General features: G+C 37.2%; 3 protein-coding genes across 4 annotated transcripts in view; all 3 read right to left on the reverse strand.

Annotated features, from left to right (window-relative positions):
- Positions 1 to 18,097, reverse strand: part of LOC106720861 (transcription elongation regulator 1-like) — a 31,732-nt gene extending 13,635 nt beyond the window's left edge. The window contains exons 1-15 of the mRNA XM_045684840.1: positions 17,769 to 18,097; positions 15,087 to 15,420; positions 14,715 to 14,868; positions 13,993 to 14,190; positions 13,818 to 13,901; positions 13,095 to 13,202; positions 11,446 to 11,549; positions 10,314 to 10,449; positions 8,440 to 8,520; positions 7,577 to 7,823; positions 6,349 to 6,487; positions 5,515 to 5,665; positions 4,943 to 5,175; positions 3,851 to 3,969; positions 2,886 to 3,036 (exon numbers count right to left, since the gene is read on the reverse strand). Of these exons, the coding sequence (XP_045540796.1) occupies positions 2,886 to 3,036; positions 3,851 to 3,969; positions 4,943 to 5,175; positions 5,515 to 5,665; positions 6,349 to 6,487; positions 7,577 to 7,823; positions 8,440 to 8,520; positions 10,314 to 10,449; positions 11,446 to 11,549; positions 13,095 to 13,202; positions 13,818 to 13,901; positions 13,993 to 14,190; positions 14,715 to 14,868; positions 15,087 to 15,420; positions 17,769 to 17,953 (2,424 nt within the window). The 5' untranslated portion in view covers positions 17,954 to 18,097. The remainder of the gene's footprint in view (positions 1 to 2,885; positions 3,037 to 3,850; positions 3,970 to 4,942; positions 5,176 to 5,514; positions 5,666 to 6,348; positions 6,488 to 7,576; positions 7,824 to 8,439; positions 8,521 to 10,313; positions 10,450 to 11,445; positions 11,550 to 13,094; positions 13,203 to 13,817; positions 13,902 to 13,992; positions 14,191 to 14,714; positions 14,869 to 15,086; positions 15,421 to 17,768) is intronic.
- Positions 18,098 to 20,910: 2,813 nt separating this feature from the next.
- LOC106720878 (keratin-associated protein 5-5) lies at positions 20,911 to 23,660 on the reverse strand. Of its 2 annotated transcripts, none has more exons than XM_014515679.2 (2): positions 23,452 to 23,660; positions 20,911 to 21,986 (listed from the first exon to the last, which is right to left on the reverse strand). In XM_014515679.2, the coding sequence occupies exons 1-2, from the start codon at positions 23,558 to 23,560 to the stop codon at positions 20,977 to 20,979; spliced, it is 1,119 nt and encodes a 372-aa protein (XP_014371165.2). In that variant the 5' UTR covers positions 23,561 to 23,660; the 3' UTR covers positions 20,911 to 20,976. The 2 variants fall into 2 exon arrangements, with proteins under 2 accessions (XP_014371165.2, XP_014371166.2); XM_014515680.2 differs by lacking the exon at positions 20,911 to 21,986 and adding an exon at positions 22,076 to 22,911.
- Positions 23,661 to 24,999: 1,339 nt separating this feature from the next.
- LOC106720887 (uncharacterized protein YBR016W) lies at positions 25,000 to 27,463 on the reverse strand. The gene is made up of 4 exons (XM_014515690.2): positions 27,370 to 27,463; positions 26,805 to 26,887; positions 25,732 to 25,933; positions 25,000 to 25,184 (listed from the first exon to the last, which is right to left on the reverse strand). Exons 1-4 carry the CDS (start codon positions 27,461 to 27,463, stop codon positions 25,000 to 25,002), a joined length of 564 nt encoding a protein of 187 aa, XP_014371176.2.
- Between the last annotated feature and the right edge of the window lie 32 nt (positions 27,464 to 27,495).

The raw sequence follows: 27,495 nt of genomic DNA on the forward strand, positions 1-27,495 counted from the left end.
AAAAAAAAATTGGATTAGTTTTTCTTCGTAGCCAAAGGCTTTTTTTCCCACCACCTTTCAATTCTACCATCTTTAATATAAATGATGGCATGCATTTTTTACCAAGGAGGAGGTTAAAATTTTTATATAATTTCAAAAGTATGTAATGTACATACATTTTTTTACGATTTTTTTTTAAATTTAAATCGGCTTAAAAACTAAATCTAACCTTAATTTTATTTCTGGCGGGACGGGGTGAGTCGCTGGTAACTATCTTTAGGCCCTAAGAATTAAATTTACAAGATATATTTGAGACATAGACAAGAAAAATCTAATTTCATCTACATTACTATAAAGAGGGAAAAAAATCGCATTTATATGTAAAAAAAACTACTGGACCTATTTCAAAAATTCTTTCATTAATAAAATACTACATTATCTCTGAATGACAGACTATTTTTTGATATCGAAAAAAAATAATTGTCTATTCTTAAAAAACTGGAATGAACCGCATAACCAAATTTCTACATTAAAATTTTTTTATGAATATATATTTCATCAATAGTAGAATATCTTACTAATATTATAAATGTATGTCTGTATAGATGTATGGATAGATGTTTATTACAAGGTATCTCCATATCAGTTGTATGGATGAAGAAATTTGTCACAGATGTAGAACATAGTCTGAAAGAGCTCATATACTACTTATGAAGTATTTTTTTTAATTCCGCGCGGACGGAGTCGAGGGCAATAGCTAGTATATTTATAAGAACACAAAAAATATTTAAAAAAAACTTATAAAGCAGTTAAAATTGTCAAAAAAAGTGTTGTATTGTTCTTGTATTATTTTTTTTGTATATAAATAATTTTGTAACGTGTTTCAAAGCGTTTCAAAAAATTCCAAAATAAATACTGTACATAATTTTAAAAGAGGATTTGTTTGTTTGTTTGTATCTAATATGATCCAAAAATACTGAACAGATTTGAAAAAAAAAAAAAACTTCATCGTTGGAAGCTCTATCCCCGGGTGACAATCTAAATTTATTACTAGATTTTTTTTTAAAATTCTGCACAAACAAAGTCACGGACAACTAGTTCCAAATAATACTAAAGTATTTAAAATTAGAACATAATATCAAAATTTCTGTCATCATTATGGTATGTATGAGTTATACTTTGTATGTCTTGTGTTTGTATGTATGTATGTATGTATGTGTACCTATCATGTCCACCCCGTCCCGTTGCTCCGGTGCCATACTCCCGGCGCCTTCCTCAGCCATCGTTGGCACAAATAAGCTCCCACTCCGAGCTTCATTACCGCCTCTAAATGGGGACACTTGTCACAGCGTGCGGCGAGACAGTTGTCATGATCGTGTTCACACAGAGAAAAACATGTCACAAAACATCTTTCCCTTTCATCGTACTGAGGAATATATATATACATACAAATGTACAAACAAACTATTTTTTTTTATATATATAATATTTTTACACGATCATAAAACTTACTCGCCTAAGAATTAATTTCAATTTTTTTTATTTATAAAATTTGAATTCCGGCAAAAAAAAAATTCTAAATATTTAGAAAATAGTACATAAAATTGATTTTTTTACTTTATTAAATTTTCATATAGTAAAAAAACATATATAACTTGACTAGGAAAATAGAAAACCTGTGCTTGCGTCGCTTCTTTTAAACCATCATATTTTATAATTACTAGAAGAAAGTAATTCTATATTTTTTCCACAATACAGTAAGGTTTTTTATATTTCTGGTCAGATTATAAATTTTAAACACACAAATCTATATCGTAGAAAAGAAATTCAATATTTTTTTTTATATATCAAATAATAAAAGATGCACAGCAAATTGATTCTTTAAAATCTATCCACAAATAAAGGAACTTTCATACATTTTATAATTTAATAGACATCTTAACACTTTAACTGCCGACTCATAATTTTTACCAAAACATTATATGACATGGGAGTATTTCAAAATAAAATAATAATAGAATTTTAGATGGATGCTTTTTAGAAGATATCTCCAAAACAACAGCACAGATCTTGATGAAATTTGTCACAGATGTAGAACACAGTCCGGAAGAACACATAGATTACTAAGTTTTTTTTAAATTCCACACAGACAGAATCGTGGATAAAAGCTAATATATTTAATAGCACAGCTTAATCATAATTTCATAACTGTTACTTTGTAAAAAAAATATTTTTTTTTACCCGACAGATACTGATCAGTGATATTTATCCAGTGTATGAATTTGTATGTATGTATGTATGTATGTATGTATGTATGTATGTATGTTCTATTGTAACCTTCTATAGTCTAAAAGACTGAAGGGAATTTGATGAATAAGGTGTTATTTGTTTCAAATTCTTCCCCCAAGTGTTATTCAGTTGGTTTTTTTTTTTCAGAAATAGTTATTATTTAAGACAGAAATTATTATTATTAATATAATTAGTAAATCTTATCAGAATGCTAATAATCAATGTTTTTTTGTTCAATATGTCTTCCTAAACAACTGGACAGATTTTGATGAAATTTTTTTAAAAATAAATTTTTAACATATCTTCTATACGTTAAGTTAAAAAAAAAATTAAAATGTCTATTATCAAACAATATGTAGATACAATTATTACTTTTAAAATCTTTACTAAGGACATTTTAAATATCATAAGAAATAGTTTAATACGACATCGATAGCAAACAAAATATAACACAAGTTATTAAAACTAAATATTAACAAGTCTGTTCAATGTCGTTATAACCGGGTTTCAATAGTCAAGAAATAAGTGGGTAGTATATTAACGTCCTCGACTGTATGACATAGTAAATATATATACAAATTTTCGCTATAGCAGCATCCGCAAGCTTCTAAACTCACCTGTTCCTTCTTCTTCTCCTTATCCTCTTTCTCCTTCTTGCGAACTTCTACGATGTACTCGTTGAAGAACTTCTCTCTGTCGCGTGCTTTCTCAATGCCTTTGAAACGTTCGTCGCGTCCGTGCTTTGATGAGAACTCCGTGAATGATGATCTATAAAAAAAAATAAACAATGTATAATATATAATACTAGCTGTGCCCGCGACTTCGTCCGCGTGAAATTCTGTCTTCGGATAGAATTTTTTTAGGCTAATTATTTTACTTAACCGAAGTGCTATGATTTGATGAATGGATGTAGAAGAACATAGAGAGAGGTGTGCCAGGACCGCGCCAAATGTCTAAAATATTCCCAAACAAAATTTCAACCCTTATTTTTATTTAGCACCCTTGAGGGTAACATTTTTTCAAAAGTTGAATTTAATATTTATTTATATCAAATTGGCAGCCTTAAAAATAACTTTCAAGCTTCTCACTGCAAAAATGACAATAATTCCATACAAACTTTCACCCCCACTTTCAACCCCTTTTTCTCGTTAAAATGTGCCTATAGCCTATGTCCTTCCTCAGGCTATCTGTGTACCAAATTTCTTTTAAATCGGTACAGTAGTTTTGGCGTGAAAGCGAGACAGACAGACAGAGTTACTTTCGCATTTATAATATCAAATAAATATTAGTAAGGATTATAAATGGATGGATGGATGGATGGAATGATGAATGGATGGATGAATATTTGTTTGAAGGTATCTCTGGAACGGCTAAACGGATGTTGATGAAATTTGGCACAAATGTAGAACATAGTAGAAAAAAAAATCCTTTTCAAATATGTTGTCGGCTCAATTCGATCAGCGCAGTTTCGAGTCAATCAATCAATCTAATTTTTATATACAAATATTACTGTATTTCCAATTTTAAATCCAAAATGGCCGCCGCCACGAAACGGTGTATGACAAATTCTTATAATACATACTTGGAATGCAGCTTGGCTTCCTCCATGAGATCTCTGAAGGCTGTCTTCTTCGCCTGGAGCCGGTTCTTCTTCTCTTTGCGCTCCTCCTCCGCGCGCTCGCGAACATATTTGTCAAATACCTAGAATTATATCCTGAATTATTATCTCTCACTCTACACCATCTTTTTTTTATAAAAACAGTTTTGTTAAACACTAGCTTTAGCCCGCGACTCCTTCTGTGCGGAATTAAAAACAAAACTTAGTAGCCTATGTGTTCTACCAGACTATGTTCTACATCTGTGACAAATTTTATCAAGATCTGTTCAGTTGTTCTTCTTATAACTTCAAACAAACATCCATCCATCCATCCAACCAATACATCATCCATACATCCATATATCCAAATATTCGCATTTATAATATTAGTAAGATTATATATTGTTTTTTTTTTTACAGATCTTCATTCACGGAGTTCTTCTAACAAACATCCATCCATCCAAACATTCACATCTATATATATAAAAGAAAGTGGTGTTAGTTACACTATTTATAACTCGAGAACGGCTGAATCGATTTGACTGAAAATTGGTGGACAGGTAGCTTAGAACCAGGAAAAGGACATAGGATAATTTTTACCCTGTTTTCTATTTTTTATTCCGCGCGGACGGAGTCACGGGTAAAAGCTAATTTATAATATTAGTAAGATAGATTTCCCATTTTACATTATAAAGTCGAACTTGGATAAGCGAGAGTCGAAGAGACAGCGATATTTTGCACTCTTACACGAGTTTCTCGTTTATAGAGATTTTCTAGGTTCGACTGTAATTATATTTGAAATCCGCGTAACTTTAAAAACGAAAAAATAATTTATGCCTCAAAATAAATGTGTGAACTATAAAGTTTAAATTTTAATTTACAACTGATTTATTTAAATCTTCCAAATATTACAAATGCGAATGTTTGGATGGATGAATATTACTATTTATCTCCAAAACGGCTATATGAATATTAACAAAATTCGATATACATTTATTCATTCTATTTTTTTAATTACACGCGAAATAAAATGAAAAAATATGGGGTAAACAGAGATAAGAGAAACCAAATATTAACCTGCTTCCTCTCTTTAGAAGTGAGGAGAAGATAGCGACTATCAAAGACTATCTTATGCAGCTCCTTCTCCCAGGGGCTGAATGCGGAGACCTCGCTCTCGTGCAGCATCTGGAGGAAGCGGCACACGCGCTGCTCAAACGGCACTATGGCGCGCTCTCGAGCTGCTCTGATCTCAGCCTCCACAGCTGCCTGCTTGCCTGCATCTATCACACCGCTGGATGCAGACTTCTTGCCTAGATTTGAAAAATATCATCAACTCACTATAAGTCCCAACTGAGGGTCTCAAAGTCTATCCTAAGTTAGAGATGACTAGGACATAGTCAATGCTGACTCAGTGCGAGTTGACTTCACATATATCATTGAATTTCTTCTCAGATATGTGCAGCATCACGATGTTTTCCTTCACAGTAAGAAAGTCAGATAAATGTTACATATGTAAATTGAAAAACACATAGGTACATGACGGGATTCGAATCCAGGACCTGCAGATTACAAGTCAAGTGCTTAACAACTGAGCCACCGATGCTTTTTCGAACGCGAATTCAACGTTCAATTGACAACAATGTTCTCACCAGTGTCCGTTTTAGTCTTCTTAGCTGGTTCATGATCAGAGTCTTCGCTGTCGGAGGCTGCGCGCTTCAGGTCCCCGTTGCCAGCTGCAGTAACAGCAGCAGCAGCACCAGCAGCAGCACCCGCCGCAACAGTACCACCAGCTGCTTTACGCTGTTGAAATAACATATGGTAATCTGTACCCATCAAAACCATAGACAAACTACAATGGGAACAAAAACTGAAAGTTCTAAGTAGATGGCGCTAGCGTCAAGTGTCAGCTGTCATCTGTCAAAGTTTTCATACGTCATTTAAGCGACTTAAAAACAAAAATATATTCGTTTTTTTTTTATTTTTGCTGTAAATTATGAACTATTTAAGAAAATACTTATTTTTGAATTTTTTTAGTGAAATTAGACAGAATTCGATGCTATGACAGTCCACAGAGTACTTTGCATATAAAATAAAGTGTTTTTTTGTATATCTGTGGTATATTTTGATGGCTCTTAAGAATAAGGGTCAATGTACAAATTGACAACTTTACAGGAGACCCTCTTAAAGTTTCAACCATATAGGAAAATAGATCGCATAGGCCTTTTAACTTCAGCAAAAAAAAAAAACATTTACATCTGTAAATGTGTATTTGTGTTTAGTGCAAGAAAACTAAACTAAGAGGTAGCTTTTAACATAAAAATGTAAAAAACAACAATTTGTTACTTTAGTCCTTATAATCATGTTAACATCCAAAGAGAGTTTTCTTCGCATTAAAACAAACCTTGTCAAATAACTACAAAATAACAAAAAATATGAATGAAATTAGTAGTGCAATGCAGAAATCAACAGATTCATAATAATACCTGCAGGTCTATTGGCGGCTGGCTGACAGCTTTGTCAACATCTGCTCGACCAACCAGCTGCGGTGGACGTTCCCATACAGAAGAATTCGCCGTTGGATTGTAGAAGAAAACGCGTCCATCACCAGTCCATACCACACACCTGGATTATGATATAATGATATATTTTAACATTGGTAGACGTCAGCAATAACATCAGTTGCAGGAATTGACTTCGAAGACAGACGTCAAGTGGAAGTAATTCCAAGTACAGTCTGATGAGTGAGGTGTCGGAGGACTAATTTTAATCCTCTTTCCTTTCCCACCCTTTTATAGTTGGAAGGGAAAATGGATTTAGCGGAAGAGGGGACGCACATGAAGGAGAAATATTCTCTTTCTGTGAGTTCCCTTCTCCGTTGATTGCGGTATTTGCGGATGTCTATGGACAATGGTCGCTTCTCTATTTTGATGAATCCAGGTGACCGTTTGCCACTTTTTAATATAAAAAATGACATTCATGGGATTGGTAATATTCTAGTAATAAACATAGCCTCTGTCACTCATGTAGCTTTGTAATGCCAAAAGAATGATACAAATCGGTCAAGTAGTTTTTGAGTTAATTAGTTACATACAAAAATACAAATCTTTCTTCTTTATAATATTAATGTAGTTGTCGAATTCAGTACAAAAGTAAATCGGTTACAACGACATAGGAGGGATTTGTTATATTTTGTCGCAATAAACGATAACGTCAAGTTAAAATTTGAATTTAAAAAAAAACTACTACAACTAAAACCAGTCCTAACGATAAAATCCATCCAATACCTTGATAAGCGAGAGACAAAGGATCACGATATTTTTCTCGCCTATAGAGATTACTTTAAAATCAGAGTTTCTCGCTTAAAGAGGTCCCTCGGTACCGGAAAAGCTCTCGCTTATAAAGGTTTCCCATTTGGGTACAACTATATACAATTATTTTATATTTTATTACGCATTTTATCGTAAAATTTGCAAATACTTGGAAAATTACGCGACAAATGGTGGGTTTGTGAACCAAACAACTCAATATAAGCTACTAATTTTACTAATATTATAAATGCGAATGTTTGGATGGATGGATGGATGTTTGTTTGAAGGTATTTCCGTAACGGCTTAACAGATTTTTACGAAACTTTGCACAGTTGTAGATTATAGTCTTGAAGATCACATAGACTACTTATTAAGATTTTTTTAAATTCTAGTTTGTACTAACCAAGGTGTTCCAGATATCGGAGTACTCGATATCGGTCTACTCCTATCCTGCTTCGCCTTCTCCTTCTCAGCTTTCTCCTTGTCCGCCTTCTCTCTCTCAGCGCGCTCCTTCTCCATCCTCTCTCTCTCCACACGTTCTCTCTCCGCCTGCTCTCTCTCCCTCTCCTGCTCCAGCTCAGCGACTCGTCGCGACTCCTCCGCCGCAGCAGCAGCTGCTGCTGCCTCTGCATGAGCTTCCACATCTATCACTGGAACATATAACATCTTGTTATAAAACTGAAAAAAAAAATCTAACCAATACTGTAGAATTTCGCATATCCGATAAATGCAGATGCATTGCAACATAGAAAGACAGTATTTCCCCTTCCTCATCATCATCATCAACCTGCCCTTATCCCTATGGAGGGTCGGCACAGTATGTACTACTCCTCCATACATCTCTATCAGCCGTCATATCTGAATTTACTCCCTTCCTATCAGTCAAATTAACTTCCCCTTCTCATTGTCTTCTTATAAGAAAAAATAGGAAGGGTAAGAGTAAAATGAGTCCTCCGGCACACACAATCATCATACTATAGTTGTAATAAGTTAGTACTTAAGATCTGTTGTGTTAGGTCTTGGTATTGTAGCGGACGAGGCACAGACTACAACATATATTACTGCTGGTGTCTACTCCTTTGGACATTATCCACTGTTAGAGAAAAAATCAACACTGTGCCGGTGTAAAGTAGACAAGAAGAACTAGACAAAGTGAAATGTCAACGCTTATGTCCCCTCACTACAGCTATATAACACTTGTTTTTGGTAACTTTAGCACGCAATTAGCTCTTATCTAAAACCACCATCTTAAATAAAAGTACTCACCTTCAATCTTGTCCTCCAAGCCCAATGTATCAATCTTTTTCTCCGTTAAACCTTTCTCCTTTGCTATCTTTGCTTGTAGCTCTGAAATACAAATGTTAAAAAAAACTTATTAAGATACTAGCTGTGCCCGCGACTTCGTCCACGTGAAATATTATCTCGGGGAGCATTTTTTTTGGACTAATTATTTTACTATCAAATTAGCAGCCTTAGAAAGAAGTTTCAAGCTTCTAACTGTTAAAATGAGGATACTTCCATACAAATTACCACCCCCACTTTCAACCCCTTTTTCGCGTTAAAATGTAGCCTATGTCCTTCCTCAGGCTCTAGACTATATGTGTACCAAATTTCATATAAATTGGTTCAGTAATTTTGGCGTGAAAGCGAGACAGACAGACAGACAGACAGAGTTACTTTCGCATTTATAATATTAGTAAGGATTAATTTGATAAAGAAGTATTTTATATAAACTGTAACATTAATAATATTAAATTCCTTTGGTCGTTTTGTTTGTTTCCAGATTTAAGTGTTTGAAATACGATTTAACAAAGTGGTTTTAATTTTACATGTTTTTTTTTCTCTCTTTCTTAATATAACTTTTTACAAAGTATAGATTGTAATTTATACAAAATTATCTATACAAATATAATAAAACGTAAAAACAAACTTCTTCTAACACAGTATAGTAACAATCTAGACATATTTCTGTAAGATACCTGTTGACGATGGAATCATAGCTTTTCGTGATATTCTACATTAATTCTATTTGTATTTTAACCGTATTGATTTTGTACCCTTTAACTATATTTCTTTGTGAATTTGATATGAATATGTTTGTATTAATGCCATAACGTACCGTTTTATTATCTGTGAAATATTGAATATTACCAAGGTAGTTAGAGAAAATGTTTGTATATTTGAATTTATAAAAATAAAGGAATCGCAAGGTAGTCGACACACAGTTCAGTCTCAACCCAGCCTTCGGACAGCGAACTGTGCGCACCATATTGAAAACTTCGTGTTTTATTCCTCTCCTCATCGCCGCCATCCTCTACAATACCCTTCTTACTAATATTAAAAAATGTTTGTATGGATGGATGTTGGAAGTTATCTCCGGAACAGGTCAATAGATCTGGATGAAATTTAGCAAAGATGTAGAACATAATCTGGGAGAACACATAGGCTACTTATTAAGTTTGTTTTCTAACTCCGCGAGGACAGAGTCGCGGGCTGTTGGAAACTATATAAACCAATCAATTTGTAATTAATTATACTCTATGATCTTTGTATCGATTAATCGATGAATGTTTATCCGGTTGCATAATCTATGTGTCGATTGCTACCACTCTTTCTCTTTTCTTTTTTCTACAATGTAAGTCAGATGTGTTCCATATTAAGTCTCAATTATATTACTCAATCCGTGTTGTTTTTCCCAAAACCCTTCACGGGCGACAGCTAGTTAGGCTGTATATTTTAACACTATTTGACTTAGGGATTGAGTAAATTAAAAAATATATATGCAAGTGACAAAAAATGCAAACCGATAACAACAAAGATGATTGCTAAAGTAAAGGAAATTTTGACATTTTCAATTGAAAGTTTCACTCAATCTATCTATATATATAGTCAGAAAGTCATGTTAGTTACACTATTTATAACTCAAGATCAGTCGAACTGATTTAGCTGAAAATTGATGGAGACGTAGTTTAGAACCAGGAAACGGACATAGGATAATTTTTACCTCGTTTTCTATTTTATATTCCGCGCGGACGGAGTCGCGGGTAAAAGCTAGTAAACAATATAATAAAGTTTTTCAATGTAACAAAAAATGTATGTCAATTTAATTCGGAACAACTAGTCATATGAAAAAACCTCACCTTCCAACTCCTTCATAGGTTTAGGTTTCTCCCAGACTGATTCCTTTTTACTATCATTGTAATAATAAGGTTTGCCATCAGGAGCTCGGTGTGTGGTCCATTCAGCAGCCGCTGCCACCAACTCCGGTGGTATCACCTAAAATGATAAGATGTCATAAACATAAGTAAATAAAATATAATCCTTAATCTTACTAATATTATAAATGCAAAAGTAACTTGTAAAAAAAAAATGTTAGTTTAATTTTTTTTTTTTTGAAAATTATAAATGATTGTTTTCTTTTCTTTTGTCACTAAATGTAAAAATTAATTTAATGATAGGGGGAAGGGATTGGCTTCGTAAAAACAGGGCTTTGCCCTAATTCAGGAACCAAGGCTTCCACATAATTGTGTATATGAGTGTCACAATAAAGCAGTTATTTATTTAACTCTGTCCGATTACAATTAAATTAAATTTAATTTAGGGCTAGGAAGAGATGGATGGAATGCGTGGGCGGATTGGTGACATGATCAAGGGGGTGACAATGGAGATGAAGGCAGACAGATTCATTTGGAGGACGGAAACCTGGTGCACAGACCCTGGGACAAGGTCAAGGAGATGATGATGAATGGTACACAGATAATCTAGAAGACTGAGAAAGGAGATATGCTACTTAAGGGGTTTTTTTTTTTTTTATAAAATCACATCTACAGACGCTTGGTCCGTACTCTTTTCTGCACAGGTTTTTTTTTTTTTTATTAATATCCCTGTGCTACATTGTTTTTACTTACGTTTTTACTTTAGGGTTGTAAGGGATTGAAAGTTGGGGTGGAAATTTGTATGGATGTGTCGTAATTTTTAATAACAGTTGTAATAACCGGATTTTGATTTTATTAAAAAATACAATCTTACTAATATTATAAATGAGAATGTTTAGATGTATGTATGGATGGTAGGATGGTTGGTTGGTTGGTTGGATTGATGAATGGATGGATGTTTGTTTGAAGTTATCTCCGGAACGTCTTAACAGATCTTGATGAAATTTGTCACAGATGTAGAACATAGTCCGGAAGAACACATAGGCTACTTATTACGTTTTTTTTATCCCGCAGGGACGGAGTCGGGTGCTATAGCTAGTACAATATGAATACTAACAATTTCCTCTCTCTTGGGTGAAGGCAAAGCGTCTACATTGATGGGTTCCTGTTTGCTGCCAGCGCCTGTTACAGAATTGGACAACGGCATCTGAGTTGCAGCTCCTGAAACAATTTTTTTTTTTTAATTAATATGATCATTATTAGTAAAAACCAAGTTATGAATTACAAAAAAAAAAACAATTTAATATGCATTTCACAGTCAAGTTTCATTTTTAAACTAAATGACATCAAAATGAACACTTTACTAATGTTTTAAGATCGAAAAATTAACAAAAAATACACATTTCATTAAGACTTTGAAAATATTTAAATCTAGAAAAAACTAAATTTCATTATTACTTTATCCTACATTTTTTTTGTGACTGAGCAGTCACTGTTTTGCCTTGAAGAGGCATTTACAGTTTCACCTGGCTTGAGGTGGTCTGACGCATATGACGCTTAGCCTAAACCTTGTTTAAGAGTAACTAGTCTCGATGGCTCCCTCAGGAGCCTCGGCTTGGGATGTTACATCATTATTATTACCGGATTGGCTTTATACTACAAAAATACCAATAATTTCATTTAAAAAGGAAAGAGGGTAGCATATAACCCCACCACAAATCACCAGAGAGGGGGAGTATAAAAAAAAAATTGCTCCAACCATTTCACGCTCAAGGGAAATATTTTACCCTTCTATAAAAATCGTTATCGATCGTTCAATTATTATTTAATAGATTTTTTTTTACTGAATGTAAAAATAAAACTCATGTCCAAAGCAGCAAATGTGTTTCTGAATGAATAAAAAAAACTGTGCTAAGCTTTTGTAGCTAAAGTATTGTGTTGTATTGGAATATTTAGTCATAGAAATCTTAATTGTTCTGTAAAGGTGAATATACACTAGAGCATTTTCTAAAGCATTTCTATGTAATGTAACATATTAACAAATTATTATATAATACAGGTAAAAGCATAGCAAAGCACGTTTGGTTCGTGAAAGGGTGTTACATAACAACATATAGTCCAGGAGCCAGGTACATTTTTGGTCAATTATTTCTTACCGAGCGAAACTTCGGTTTAACCGTGATTAAATTTTTTTTTTTCTCTATGCGTGGGAGGCTGCCACTGCCCACCCCACCCACGGAGTCGCAGCTGACGGTCGCCAGTATTCATAGTATAAGTCCCTTATGCATTTTAAGAAGTCTCGATTGGGAGGGACTTGGTCATGAAAATCTGTCACTGGCTCCCGGACTATCATAGAGCGGCTTGTTTTGTTACAAGTAAATCCTCTAATCTAAACCTATCTTAAGGGTTAAAAAAACAACACATGATTAATTGATGACTCCTATGTATAGCGTAAGAGTGTCGGTGGCTCAGGTGTTAAGCACTTGACTTGCAATCTGTAGGCCCTGGGTTCGAATCCCGCCATGTACCAATGTGTTTTTCGATTTAAATATGTACATTTATCCGACGTACTTACGGTGAAGGAAAACATCGTGATACTGCACATATCTGAGAAGAAATTCAATGATATGTGTGAAGTCAACCCGCACTTGGCCAGCGTGGTTGACTATGTCCTAGTGACCCCTAACTTAGGGTAGGCTCCGAGCCCCTCGGTGGGGACGTATAGTGAGCTGATGATGATGTATAATGTAGGAAGAGGTACGTTACCTTTGTCAGGAACAGCAGCAGATGTGATACCGGATGCTGCTCCGGGTGCTGCGTGTTGTGCGGGCGGTGGCCAGCCCCAGTTACCCCAAGGTCCACCGTATCCACCACCTGAATTATCACAAAATTATATTAAATATAACTGTCACCCGTGACTCCGTCTGTGTGGAATTAAAAAAAAAATTAGTAGCTTATGTGTTATTCCAGATAATGTTCTACATCTGTGACAAATGTCATCAAGATCTGTTGAACCGTTCGGGAGATACCTTTTAACATCCATACATCTAAACATTCACATTTATATTTTTTTTTATATATTACAAGGCGGCAAACGAGCAAGTGACCACATGAATGCGCTGAAATGGCGAAGCGACCGCTGCTCATAGACATTCGCAATTGCAGATGCGTTGCCTACCCTCAATCGATAAAGGAGACGCATAGAAAAAGAATAATTAACCTTCCTACACATCTCTTCCATCTCTCTACATCAAATCCACCTCCCAAAGGGGTGGGAAAGGAAAGAGGACTAAAATGAGTCCTCCATCAGCACACTCATCAGACTGTACTTGTAATTACTTCAACTTGACGTCTGTCTTCTGTATGGTTGTGGTATTTCACTGAGCGAGGACAATTCCTACAACTGATGTTGTTGCTGACATTTACCACTGTTAAATTACTAAGATGTCTGACATTAACAATATTTGACACTTATCAACATAGACTCACCGTTGGCTTGTGTCATCTGTGACATTTCACCAGGGGGGGATTCATCATCATCCATCTGATTGTCCTGTTTATCTTTGTTGTTACCTGGAAACAATTAAAAATAAGTAAATAATACAATAAACATGCCTTTAAAAATAATTACTTGAACACAAACAAATAAAAAAAAAATACTGACCATCTTTTATCCACGGCGGTGGTTGAGTCATAAAGGGAGGAACGGAGCCCTGAGCTGGGCCCGCGGAGACACCCGGAGGCAGCATCATACCGTTCATCATACCCATAGGACCTCCCATTGGGGGTCCACCCATCGGACCACCCATGGGGCCACTCATCATACTCTGAGGTCCATTCATACCCGGTGGCATCTGTGGAACTACGGAAAAAACAATTCAAAACCCGATTTGATGAATGCTATCCCTTTTTTTAATAAAACTGAGATGACAGATACAAAACATTTATCATCCTTCATCATTGACCTCTTGAAGTACCAGGAAATTAAGTTAAGGATTAACCTGGATAAGAGAAAGTCCAAGGGACCTTGATATTTTTGTCGCTTATGGAAGCTTCCCTCTAACCCAAGTTTCTCACTTATGGAGATAATCCATTGAGACTAGACAACGACTCTCGCTAATAGCGGTTTTTCTTTTATCCAGGTTCGACTGCATTCCAGGGGGTTCACCGAAATCAATAACATTTTAAAATGTATATAAGAGAAAAAAAAGTTCGGTAATTAGTTAGTATCACGATGTTTTACTTCACCGTAAGAACATCGGATAAATGTACATATGTAAATTGAAAATCACATTGGTGCATGGCGGGGTTCGAACCCAGGACCTGCAGATTGCAACTCAAGTCTTTAAGTGCCAAATTTCACATACATCAGTTTTACAAAGTTACCTGCAGTACTCATTGCCTCCATCTCTGCTTGTGTGATGACTTTACAAGTGGGCCCCTCCATGGGCCTCGTCCACGTCGTCTCGCGCGTCCTCGAGTGGTAGTAGTACAGTTTGCCCTCATCAGACTTCGTCTCCACCCACAACTCTGGAGCGGGCTACAAAACAAATAATATATTTGTAGGTTATACTTCCCCAAACAACATAACAGATAACCTTTAAAGGCTTTCTTTATTTAAATGGCAAGGAATATTACATGTTATCTCTAGTTTGATATAATATGTTTTCTGTAAGTTTACACTGTCACAACACTTGTATAAAAACATATTGACATACAGAATCAACAATTGTTCAGTATTGTAAACACAAAACTCACCATATTAGGTGGCGGCATTCCCGGCGGTCCACCAAACGGGGGCGGCTGTCCCATCATATTAGGAGGTGGTCCCATTGGACCACCAGGCGGCATCATACCCGGTGGTGGTCCATATGGCGGAGGACCGCCCATCATACCGGGCGGTGGTCCCATAGGACCCCAGTTACCGTCAAAGCCGGGACCATTGTTCGGTCCAAAGCGTGGTCCACCTCGACCTCTAAAGAAGCCTCTGCTGCGCATCGGTGGCCCTCCTGGTCCAAACCCACGGCCTCGGAACCTCATCGGAGGTGGTGGGCCGTTCATCCAGCCAGGCGGAGGCCCTCGACCGCGACCTCTATTGATAGAAATAATAAAATCAAATATATTTCTGCATAAAAAGTAATTTAATCACAGCAGTAGTCAGTTGTAAAAGGTGGTCTATGTGGTGTGAGGTAACCTATGTGGTCTATTTTCCTATATGGTTGAAACTTTAGTAGCATCTCCTGAAAAATTTTTAATTTGCATATCGGTCCTTATTCATAGGAGCCATCGGAATAATTAATAATTTAATTACTAGAAATATCATAGTAAATAATATACAAAGTTAAAAATATTAAAAGCAGAGGCTAGAGTAATTTCATCCAATGTTTTAAAAAATTTTGCCTACAAGTTCCGGTTAATTTGTCAAACGGCTAGATACGTTTTTGGCTTTAGGAAGAATAAATTTGAAGGCTATAAATAGAGGATATTGACATTCAAACGGCTTATTTTTTTTCATAAAGATTTCGCTTCAACTTGATCACAAATATCTTTGAATTTCACACATGTGTGCTGGATGCACTATTACCTTAACCAAAAGAACATTGGATAAATATATATTTAGAATTTAAAGAAGCATCGGTATATTAGATTTTCAGTCTGGTACTTAAAACCACTGCATAATCAGTTATACTTGGTTAACATTATTCTAGTACAGCAGGAGTGTTGTACTGGCCTGGCTGTGGCTGACGGTTTTGGCTTACTGGCGACAGCATTTATATCATGCCAGTTGTAGGCCAGCACTGATTTTGATCGCTACTGTTCTACTGTACTGGCATAAACTCAGAATTATTCTATATATTACCAATCCCTTCAATGGAAATAACTGATTTTGACTATTTAAACATATCGATGCTGGAAAGCATAAACGCTGTAACCCTTGAAATCGCGAATATGTTTTTCACACGTTAATAATTTCAACCATTATCAAAGGATAATGATTTTATTATAGGTTAGCACAAACTACACAACATTGCTAAATACCGCATGCTTGTAGGCGTATCAGCTCACGAGTTATGATTTTTTCGCTGTCCTGTAAAGTTCATACTTTCGGGGTTACAGTGTTTACGCTTTCCAGCGTCGAAATATAACACAGTACTATTAAAAGTAATATAAAACTGAACAGTCACGAATATACAATTAACATTTACAATTATAGTAGCTGATTATTTTTATAACATTATAAATTTCGCAACGCTTCGGAATATATCATAGTCTCCCTGGCTTTTTCCAACTCACATGGATCAGCACACAACCCTAAGTACAAATAGCTACTCTCATATACAGTTAATCCTGTATAGGGTCTGAAGAGTTTCAATATCCGGTATCCGCTTCCCTTCCCCTTCTTCAGGATGCTTTGCATAAATGCTTATTCACAGCAAATTGGTTCTGGGCCTGAATAACTATATATGAGTGTAACCATTTTAAATTATTTTATAGAAAATGTATTATTAGTACACTAGCAGTTGCCCGACATTTTGTGCATGCAGAATTTTTAACTTTAAAAATATTATTTTTAAAAACCTAGTAATAAATATAGCCTATGTCACTCGGGAATAGCGTAGCTTCCAACAGCAATTTTTTTTTTTAAATTTTAATATGTTCAGACTATTCATTACAAACAAACAATCAAATTTTTCCTTTGTTTAATATTATTTATTCATGTTGACTAATCGAGCAAGTGGGCTATCTAATATAGCTATGCAAAATCCCAAGTGACCATTGTCCATAATGTATAGCCTTTAAATTATAAAATTTTCAAGGACAGAAAAAAGGCTTAGAATTGGTAATAGTTGAGCATCTAGAATCTGGTTTGTCATGTTAGGAACAAGCATATTCTGTCTGATATACTAAATCTAGTACCACAATCAAAATTCAAATTTGTATAATTTTGCAAATAGTAAAGAAACATAACATTAAGTGAATTGTCTTATCTTAACGTCTTACAAAATTATAAATCTAATATTAGTGGTAATGAGATGTTTGCTGTCTTTTACAAGTAAATAGTTAGTTAATAATTTATTTTAGTTTTTAGTCTAAATTAAATGTTAAATGACACAATTTTAGCTGGCAATTATAGTTGTAGAAGGCAAAATAGGAACAAATTGAATACATAATCTTGTTTGCAATACTAATGATTTTATAGAATCGTTTTGCAATTTTGTACAAATATAATTCGTGATTTTAGTAAAATTATCATATTATTATATAAATTTGTAATAGATTAAATGACTAATAACACAAATAACATGATATTAACTTGTATTTTTACTGTGATTTCAGTTTCATGGTCGTGGAAACAAAATGCCGCGTAATTTGGCTATACATTTTTTGTGCATATTGATAAGGCAAAATTAAGGTAAAATAAAGATATGCTGTGCGTACCTGAATTGACTTCCTCTTCCTCGACCACCTCTGAAGCTATTTGAGCCGTCATCTTCTTCATAATTCTCTTCATATCCTAGGACTTCGGCAATTTCTTTCGCCGCTTCAAGATTGTCAACTACTTCCGAACGGTTATTTAGGTCGTTCGTACCTGTTTCCTGTGTTTCCATATATTCTTCGTCCATCTTGTAAAATAGGATTAAAATTCACAATACACTTATGTCCTCATGCCGAAGCAATATATTTTTGGCGTACAAGCACACTATAAAACACAATGGCGGAAAAACATACCTCGCCTCAAAATGGCCGCCATAGGCTTGCCCTAGTGATTGACCAATCAAAATTAATCGATGCTTAAACGGTAAAACGGTGTTCTCTTTTAATAAATATAATCGTGTTTATATTTATTTATGTATTTATCAAATTAAATACCTCAATAAAATGTGAATTTAATTTTATTCTAGACACATGAAAATAAATAATTTAACATCGTTTCTTTACTGATAATTGCAAGATAAAGATAATTCATGCGATTGGTGTGTGCTATAGTGCCAAAGAGTATAATCTGGGCTGGTATATACTAGAGGTGCTGCTATCGTGGTTAGTTCTGGCAGAAAGTATGTAAAACCGATACGTGCATAGAAAATAGCCTAAAAGAAAAAACATAAAATGAAAGCTACAGTATGAAAATGTACCATTTTTTGACATTGTCAGAAGGGCGCTAGTGAGCTGCCATAATTTAGTTTGACATGTCCACCGGGTAGTCATGTAACAACTAAACTCGGCTCGCAGCTCAGCTCAATTTGTACATGCATAGAATTGTTTTTAAATTTGCGTTTCGAGCTGCGAACTCCTATAGTCATAAGCTCATAAGTAAACCGGTTGATAAAGTTACATTTACATAGCGATGAGCTGCCAATTTAGTTGTTGAGCCACAGCTCAAAGGTTCAAATCATGTGACCTGAATTATTGAACCGCTTCAGAGTTGATTTACCATCGGATGTTTAAATGGTCAGGCTTTACCATGTAACTGAAATTAGGAAATATTTATCCCTTTTTCTTTATACTAACTGTTCCACTGTTATTTGATTATTGAAGATTGTTGGCTGTTGTGCTGTTTTTAACCATTCCCTTTGGGGTTAACAAGATGAATTCGAACACCTGTAGCGCCCCTTTCTGTCCAGCACTTTGGCCGGTCCCCTAACGGTGCCCTACTATAATGCCTCTCGTTTTTCATGAGTTACATAATCATCTCGCTTACTTCCATGCATCCCACAAAGTTGATTGAAGTGAATTGATGCAAGGTTCTATTGTAGAAAGCTATGCGCTATCTTAAGTGAAGATTTAAACTATGTGCATATAAATGGCAAAATATAGGTTAAGATTGAAGATATTAATGAAACAAAACTTCGCTTATATATTAGTTCTATTTTCACTGAATACAGTCCGCATGTTAACATTTTACAAATTAAATTTATAATATTACATTTGTGCGGATTCAAATAACTTTAATTACTAAAATTCAATGGTTTCCATTTTATACTTGACTAACAATAGTCAATAATTTTTATTTGACCCATTGAATTTTACATTCGTATAAAAGGTTGTTTGAAGTAAGATTGTTGCTTATTTTTTTAATTACTGTTAAATCTATTTCCGCGTCTTTGTAGTCGGCTGTTTAAATGATTCTGTTCTCTTAAATGTAGGCTTGTTGAATGGAAACGTTTTAATAAATGTCGGGTCGATCTCGATAGTATTCCTGGTAGACGCTTGGTCTATGATAGTGGACAGAGATTGCGCCGCTACTTTAGACGGCAGCGTGTTCGACGACTTTGCTTCCAATTTTTTAGGCACGGCATTCTCAGATATCGTGGCACGTTTAGGGATGGCGGCAGGAGGTTTCGGACATCCACATTGATTGCAGAAGCTACCGTGAGTGTAGTTGGTATTCCATTGAGGTGCAGCTGCAGGGGCATGGGCAGGGGCAGGTTGAGCATGGCACAAAGCGCATAAACCACACGGTGCGCACACGCCGCAAGGACCGCAAGGAACGCACGGGGCGCAAGGTCCGCACGGGGCGCAAGGTCCGCACGGGGCGCAAGGACCGCACGGGCCGCACGGTGCGCATGGACCGCACGGGGCGCAAGGACCGCACGGGCCGCATGGTGCGCATGGACCGCAAGGGTTGAATGGAGCGCAAGGGTTGCATGGGCCTGCTACCGGGCCACACACTCCACCCGGCTTGACGGGGCCGTCGATCGGCACGGGGCCCGTCCTGACATGATAAGGTCCGCAGAACCAGAAGCCATAGGGGTAATGGTAGTAGCCTGTCATAGACTGCAAGCACTTGGGAGGCTGGTTGCAAGGTGGCGGCAGGGTGCACGGAGAGCAACACGGCGGGCAACAAGACGCAGACCGGGTGTTCTTTATTATGGTTGAATTTACCTTGAGTTTCAAAATCTGATTGCGGGCGTGTACTTCTTTTTTAACCATGGCACTCATTCGTCGACATGGAGGACTTAGGCTTGACCGGGTGCGTAATATCAGCTTGCTTCGATTGTGAAATGACTTAGGTATACCAATTTTTGGTAAAACGTACAGTTTGTAAGTGGGGTTACCCCTAACTGGGCTGCAGGTAAGTGGACGACATGGCACGTCACATTTCCTCGCCGGCTTCATCTTCGACGACGCGACGAGTGACTTCAGCTCGCTCGACATCAGCCTCGGTTGTTTCAAAGCTATTTGCCATGCCTGCCGGCTCATGCGTCTCTTCATCACTTTTGCTGAAAGGACGATGCAACTGTATTGGTTATCCTCTAGTGATATTTTAAGGGAGGAAATAATGTTTGTTTTAACATTCAGTTTTCTATTACGTATACTACATCCCTATCTATAGTTATGTAACATTCTTCTCTTCCATTCCAAAAAACATTAAATACTAATAGCTTCGATTTTGTACGACAGAGATGAGGCCCGGATTCGACTAACGAGATACCATCTTATATCCTAGCGAGATGAATTCGCGTAGTTCCTTTTTGCACAAGAGATAAATGATTGGGGCAGATTGTAGGCGTAATGAAATAAAACCAATGTTGATGTTTGAGTAGTGTATTAACTTACGACTATTAGATCAAAACAGTTTGTGCTTAAGTTAGATAGAATCTGAGAAATTTTATAAAAAAAAGTTATAAAAGCAGTGTTGATATTTTTACAGTTTCGAGTCCATTAGTTTATCTAAGTTCTTAACTTTATCCGAGGTGTCTCTTGGTAATGTCAATGGGTTGATATAGCCCATATATTTGCAGCGCTTGGGTCGACGCGAAGCAACGTGGCTGTGGTGCCTTGCGGTATCTACTCTTACGTGTAAATTCTGTTTAACAATGTGACTCTTCGCCCGATCAGATCCCGTACCAGCATCCATGGGGTCATTTGAAGTTTTAAACTTGTAGGGAACGCAAAAGAAGGATGACTGCAAAGTTGGGTTGACTGATTTTCTTGTTGGTCCGGACTTTGGTTTACGTTCCTTTTTAGCGTCCGAAGGGAAGGGGAAAAAGTTGGAAAAACTAGACCTTCCAGCTTTCCGAGCCCCTGCTTCTGATATGCTAGTCTTGGAAGATTGAAGTGGTGACTTGGGGGTCGGTGTTTCTACGGGTTGTTCAGATAACGTCGCCTTCGGGGTTTGGTCAAATGAGGGCATAACGGCTGCTGCGGTAGGACAGACACAGGCCGGAGTGGGACAGGGAGGTTTTGGACAAATGCCGCCGGGGCCTACTGGGCAACATTGTCCCGTCACATGATACGGACCGCAGAACCAGTAGCCGTATGGGTAGTAATAGTAACCGGTCATGCATTGTATACAGCGCGGCGGCTGGTTGCACGGCGGCGGTAGAGAGCCGCAGCATGATGGGCAGGGACACGGACAGGGGCAGGGGCAGGGTCTGCCACTGGCGAAGGATCTCACGTTGGTAGCTCGAGGTGTTACCGGCGTCAATAAAGATCTGCACGATCGCCGTCGCTTGTGTGCCGAGAATGTGTGCCTGAAGTGTGACTCGCTCGAGCAGCGATAGCCGCCGGATGTGAGCTTCCGTTGCAGTCTCCTGATCACAGAGCACGGCTTGCTATATTCTGACGTCGAAGCCTGTTTGCAGTCCTCCGTCGACGGGCCCCCGTTGGACGTGTCCGGGTTATTCGGCAAATCGGGACATCGCACGCCATTAGCTGTAAAGTTTATGGACACTATACGATCTGAAAACATTGTCCGCTATATTCAACAAAAGTTTTTAAGGAATTAAACTCGTGTATGTGGCATATTATTTATTGAACATTAAACATTTATTGATCTATTGTGTAACATGGTCATATTAGCTTTACTTTAATTGTGACAAGGGTGAAATTTTTATGTTACTGCTTGTGGCTCGTTTGTCACACTTGCTTAGTTTGCTCGTGGGTGGTGCTGGTTTCTCCACTTCACACGTCGCCCCGATGTCCTGCGGAGCGGTCGGCGCCTGCACGGTGCCTGCGGCCGCAACCGCTCTCTGAGCTCCACAGAAGGGACAGTCATCGCGTTCGCATTTCTTTACCGGTCCCTTCGGGCAGGGACATGGGCACGGGCAGGGGCAGCAGGGGCCGCAAGGGCCGCACGGTCCGCACGGTCCACACGGACCACACGGACCACACGGTCCACAGGGCCCACACGGCGGGCACGGTCCGCACGGCCCGCAAGGCCCACACGGGCCACAAGGTCCACAAGGTCCACAGGGTCCACAGGGCCCGCAGGGTCCGCAGGGGCACGGTCCGCGACACGGTCCGCAAGGGCCGCAGGGTCCACAAGGTCCACAAGGCCCGCATGGTCCACATGGTCCGCAGGGGCCACAAGGCCCGCAAGGCCCACAGGGCCCGCAAGGTCCGCAAGGACATGGGCAACGGGGAGGGCATGCTCCCGTAGCCCAGAGCAAATTAGCATTGCCTCCACAGAAAGGGCAGTTCTGGTTCGCGCCAGTTTGGGGCTCTTCGTACTTTTCACCGTCCTTCCTTTCGGCGTAATGACGTATCGTACAGTGCGTGACGTGGCCGCCTAGCGGCCGAGCGGGGCGTAGTTTGCAGCTCGGTACAGTTTGGGCCGTATCACCGGTGGGGGCCGCCACTGAAAGGGACATTCTTGTATATAATACTCGGTAAATGGAAATCGCCGGCTGGTGATTGTTATCCAGAAGATCAAATTTTGAAAGTCAGCTTTCGTTTCAGAGTATTATAGACAGAAGGTCCCTCAGAGGCGGCCACCGTACCTCCAAAATAACAACACCAGCCGCCGTTAAACAAAAAAAAAACTAATGTCAATTTGACATTCGCGATTCGAAAAAATTCAGTAATTGCAAAACCGATATCGTGAAAAAAATGGTACTGCAGTACAGCTAAAAACAACCCTATAGGCGTCATGGTACCTCGGAAGTAACAATGGCTCCTATTTTAAAAAATTCTCCAAACGTCAAATATTACATATTTATGCATAATTAACTAAATTTACACACAAATACAAAGACTACGGAATAATAATTACAACGTAGGCCAATCGACTATTCCATACGGAAATGTTTAAACAAAAATTTTCAAAAAAGTTTAAATTTTATTTCTTTTGTAAACATTTTCTTACAAACCTTGCTATTTAAATAAATAAAATACTCACAGGCTGATAGCACGTGTTTGTCTTTGACCAGAGCATAATTCCTTTTACTGATACTTTGGAGGATGGTCAGATGTTTTGGTGAAACAGCTTTTTTTAAAACCAATGCCATGATTAAAAATTTGGTTAGCTTCTATAGTTAGAATTATTTTAAACTTGTAAATTTGGACAAATGTGAACTGTTAATTTGCGGTCATTGTTGGATTACTACTGCCAGATCTGAACAAATGATGTTGGAGATATTTTTAAATTTTGAATTCTTCTATTCTTCATAATTGCTGATTTTTTAAAGAAGTTTCTTTATGTCAAAGAAGGTTAAGGTTTCACACGAACCTTTGTCGTTTGAATTATTTAGGGCCTTATCATACTAGCGGTTTGCGAACGGCTTCGGGGCGGAGCGGCCGCGCAGCGAATACGTCGCGGACGCGCAACGAGATCGCCGCGAATAGCAGCGTAGACGCCATTTTGAAGCCGTTCGCAAACCGCAAGTATGATAAGGCCCTTAAGGTTTACGGCAGTTTTTATAAAGCGTGATTAGTAAAATTTATCCGATTTATGAATGTTTAATTAAATTAATCTTACTTTTTACTAATATTATAAACGCGAATGTTTGGATGGATGGATGTTTGAAGGTATCTCCAGAACGTCTTGACAGATCTCGATGAAATTTGGCATGGATGTAGAACATAGTCTGCAGTAACACATAGGCTACTAATTTAGTTTTTTTTTTTAATTCCGTGCAGACGAAATCGTGGACAACAGCTAGTTTATAAATAAAAGGAACATTAGTTTGCTTATGTTTATTATTACAACAATAAAATAAAACAACCAAAATATTATACAAAAAAAATCCAATGCACACAATGTAATAAATATAATTGTCTCTATTTAAAAAAAAGAGCGAAAGAGACGACAACATGTTAACAGAATATCAACAGAACTGAAAAAAAACTTTTTTGACATTACGATTTGTTTTTTTTTTTACACTTTTCTTTGTTTTTTTTTTTTTACTTAAACTACTAATGTGAAGTTATTTTTTTAACATATATTCCCCCGTGTGAGTCCCCTTCTCCGTCAATAAAACTTAGGCAATGCATCTGCAATTATGGATGTCTATGAGCAAACGTCGATTCGCTATTTCGGCGAATTTAGGTATTCGCTTGCTTGCTTAAAAAATGTAATATTGAATTTCTTTCGATCTGAAATTTTTTAATTCTACAAATGCAGATTGTAGAAACTTTTCTTAAAATGTGTGCTTAATTTGTAACGACACAATTTTTTTTTAATCTGTCATATCAGTCGCAATATAATTCTTAATCTGAGGTCGCAATATATTGTAAAACACTTTGTGTCACATAATTTAATAAAATTAGCTGCACCTAATTAAAAAAATCATTTCACTTTATCACAATTTGTACGAAATAATTAGAAAGTAAACAGTCAAATGTCAAATATGGCCGCCATGTAGATTTGACGTCACTATAGTGTGGCTAGTAACAAGACTTTTTTGTTTATGGTACAATTTATTTATTATTTCACTAGTCACTTAATTCATTCCCCGATTGGGCCTGGCGGCGAGACCTGGGGCTGAGCGCCAGTAGGGTTGCTGTCATTTTCAGCCATGCTATCATCTCCGGGGACTCCCATCAGACCCTGACAGCACGAGCACATCAAACAAGTGAGACAGGCCATGCATGCTGCACAGAACGTCGTCTGAGCCATACTTGGTGGTTGAGCTGGAATACGGAAGAATATTCTAGAACTAGAAAGACTACAAAAATCATAGCCTATAGCATCCGGGGATAGTGTAGCTTCACAACAGTTAAAGTATATTCAAATTACATCAGCAGTTTCGTAGCCTATTTAATAGAAACAATCAACATTTTCCTATATATAATCTAATATATAAAATTCTCGTGTCACAGTTTTCGTTCCCGTACTCCTCCGAAACGGCTTGACCGATTCTCATGAAATTTTGTGAGCATATTCAGTAGGTCTGAGAATCGGCCAACATCTATTTTTCTTTTTTTTTAACTGCGCGCGGACGGAGTCGCGGGCGACAGCTAGTATTAATAGATAATTCCATGAAAGTTGTAGAGATGTGCTTCTTTGAAAAATATGACAACGCTATCAAGCGATTCCGCATTAACTATATTAAAGGAACTAATGTCAAATTGAATTTCTTTCTAGGATCTATGAATTCACCTGCATTCATTTTAATACCTTAGTTATTAGAATTATTTTAGTCACATTTTTTGGAATAACTATATCTCGTAGACTTACGTGGTGGATATTGTTGATAAGGATACCCTTGTTGTGGATATCCTTGCTGTGGATATGCTTGTGGATATCCCGGCGGTGGATATCCAGGGGGTTGGAATTCTCGTTGTACTTGCGGCGGGTATGTTTGATAACCTTGTTGGTATCCTTGAGGAGATACGGTATCTTGCTGTGGGTATTGAGTTGCCATGTTTTGTCGATTCTCCTGTATTATAATTTAATCGTCAATCTATTTAACATTCAAATACAGAAGAGCTTGAAGACTTTGGACAATTTAGTAACCATTATTTGATTTTACCTATGTTAGTATCTATGTCTAATTTGATTTCTGTCTTTACTTCGCTAAAAACTACGTACAATATGTTATCATCATCAGCTCACTATACGTCCCTACTGAGGTGCTCAGAGCCTACCATAAGTTAGAGGTAACTAGGACATAGTCAATGCTGACTCAGTGCGAGTTGACTTCACATATATCATTGAATTTCTTCTCAGATATGTGCAGCATCACGATGTTTTTCTTCATCGTACAATATGTGGTTTAAAATATTGTAGGGTATCGAACCATTTTCAAATACTAACATGTTTAATTATAACCGGATGGGTTGGCACAGTTTGTACTCTTGCGTCTGTATGCGTAGTCTTTAGCTTACTTCAAAAAGAAGGTTATCAATTCGTCTGTATTTTTTTGTAAATGATGAAAAACGAGCTATCGACCACTTGAATTCAAAAATAGTGATGTGACAATTTCCCATAGACTCCTGCATTTGCAGACGCCTTTAAATGACAAATCAGGGGTCGCACAGAAAAAAGATATTATCCTTCTAAAGTTCTCTCCTCTGCCAAATCCACCTCCAATCCCATCATTTCCTTAAAGAAAAGGTGGGAAGAGGAAGAGGACTAAAATTCAAGCACACTAATCAGACTGTGCGCGGAATGACTTCCACTTGAGGCGTGTCTTCTGTGTGGTCGAGTCGGTCCATTCGTGCAAAATATATCAGCCATCATATCACTTTTACATAGTATCTTTCAAACAATACATAAGTACTTTATTTCATAGAATAAATTATTGTTACCGTATAGCCTGGCGCCAAAGGTGTGGTGGGATTCTGATACGGAAAGCTTTCGATCTGACCTCTGTCCGGTGCGGAATATGGACCTGGAATTACGAAGAATTCAACTAAAAATAATAAGAGTTGGAATTGAAGGCCATAAATCTGCATTCCAAGCAGTTGGGTGACAAGTGATACTGCACGGCATACGTTGTTGGCTTTCTCTATAGACGGAGCCAAAGACCAACTTTAATTCACTGCTCTAGTAAAGTAAATACAGTACAGTACAGTTAATGGATGCTAAAGATGCCGTTTAGACAACTAGTCTTACGAATCGAATCGATTTTTTAACTTGTTATTTTTGCACTCGTGATAAAATTTCATCAAGATCGTGAACATATATCGTGAAACGAATTTTTAGATTAATTTTCAAAATGTTTAAACTAATTTCTCCAATTATATCGGTTTTGGTGTACATCACTAGTTCGAATCGATATATCTGTTACTCTATATCTTTGGATTATCTATAGCGTGGTGCAATCTGTCATTTTGAATAACGTTTCAAAAAGTTAAATTTGCAATAATTTACCCGCTGGTCGGTATACATCTTGAGGATGATGTCCCAATGGCGGTCCGCCAAACGGACCACCCGTAAATGGTCCAACTCTTCCTGGCTGTAACATTATACTAATATTATAAATGCGAAAGTTTAGAT

This window comes from Papilio machaon, chromosome 28, assembly GCF_912999745.1.
Source record: "Papilio machaon chromosome 28, ilPapMach1.1, whole genome shotgun sequence".
Lineage (NCBI taxonomy): Eukaryota > Metazoa > Arthropoda > Insecta > Lepidoptera > Papilionidae > Papilio > Papilio machaon.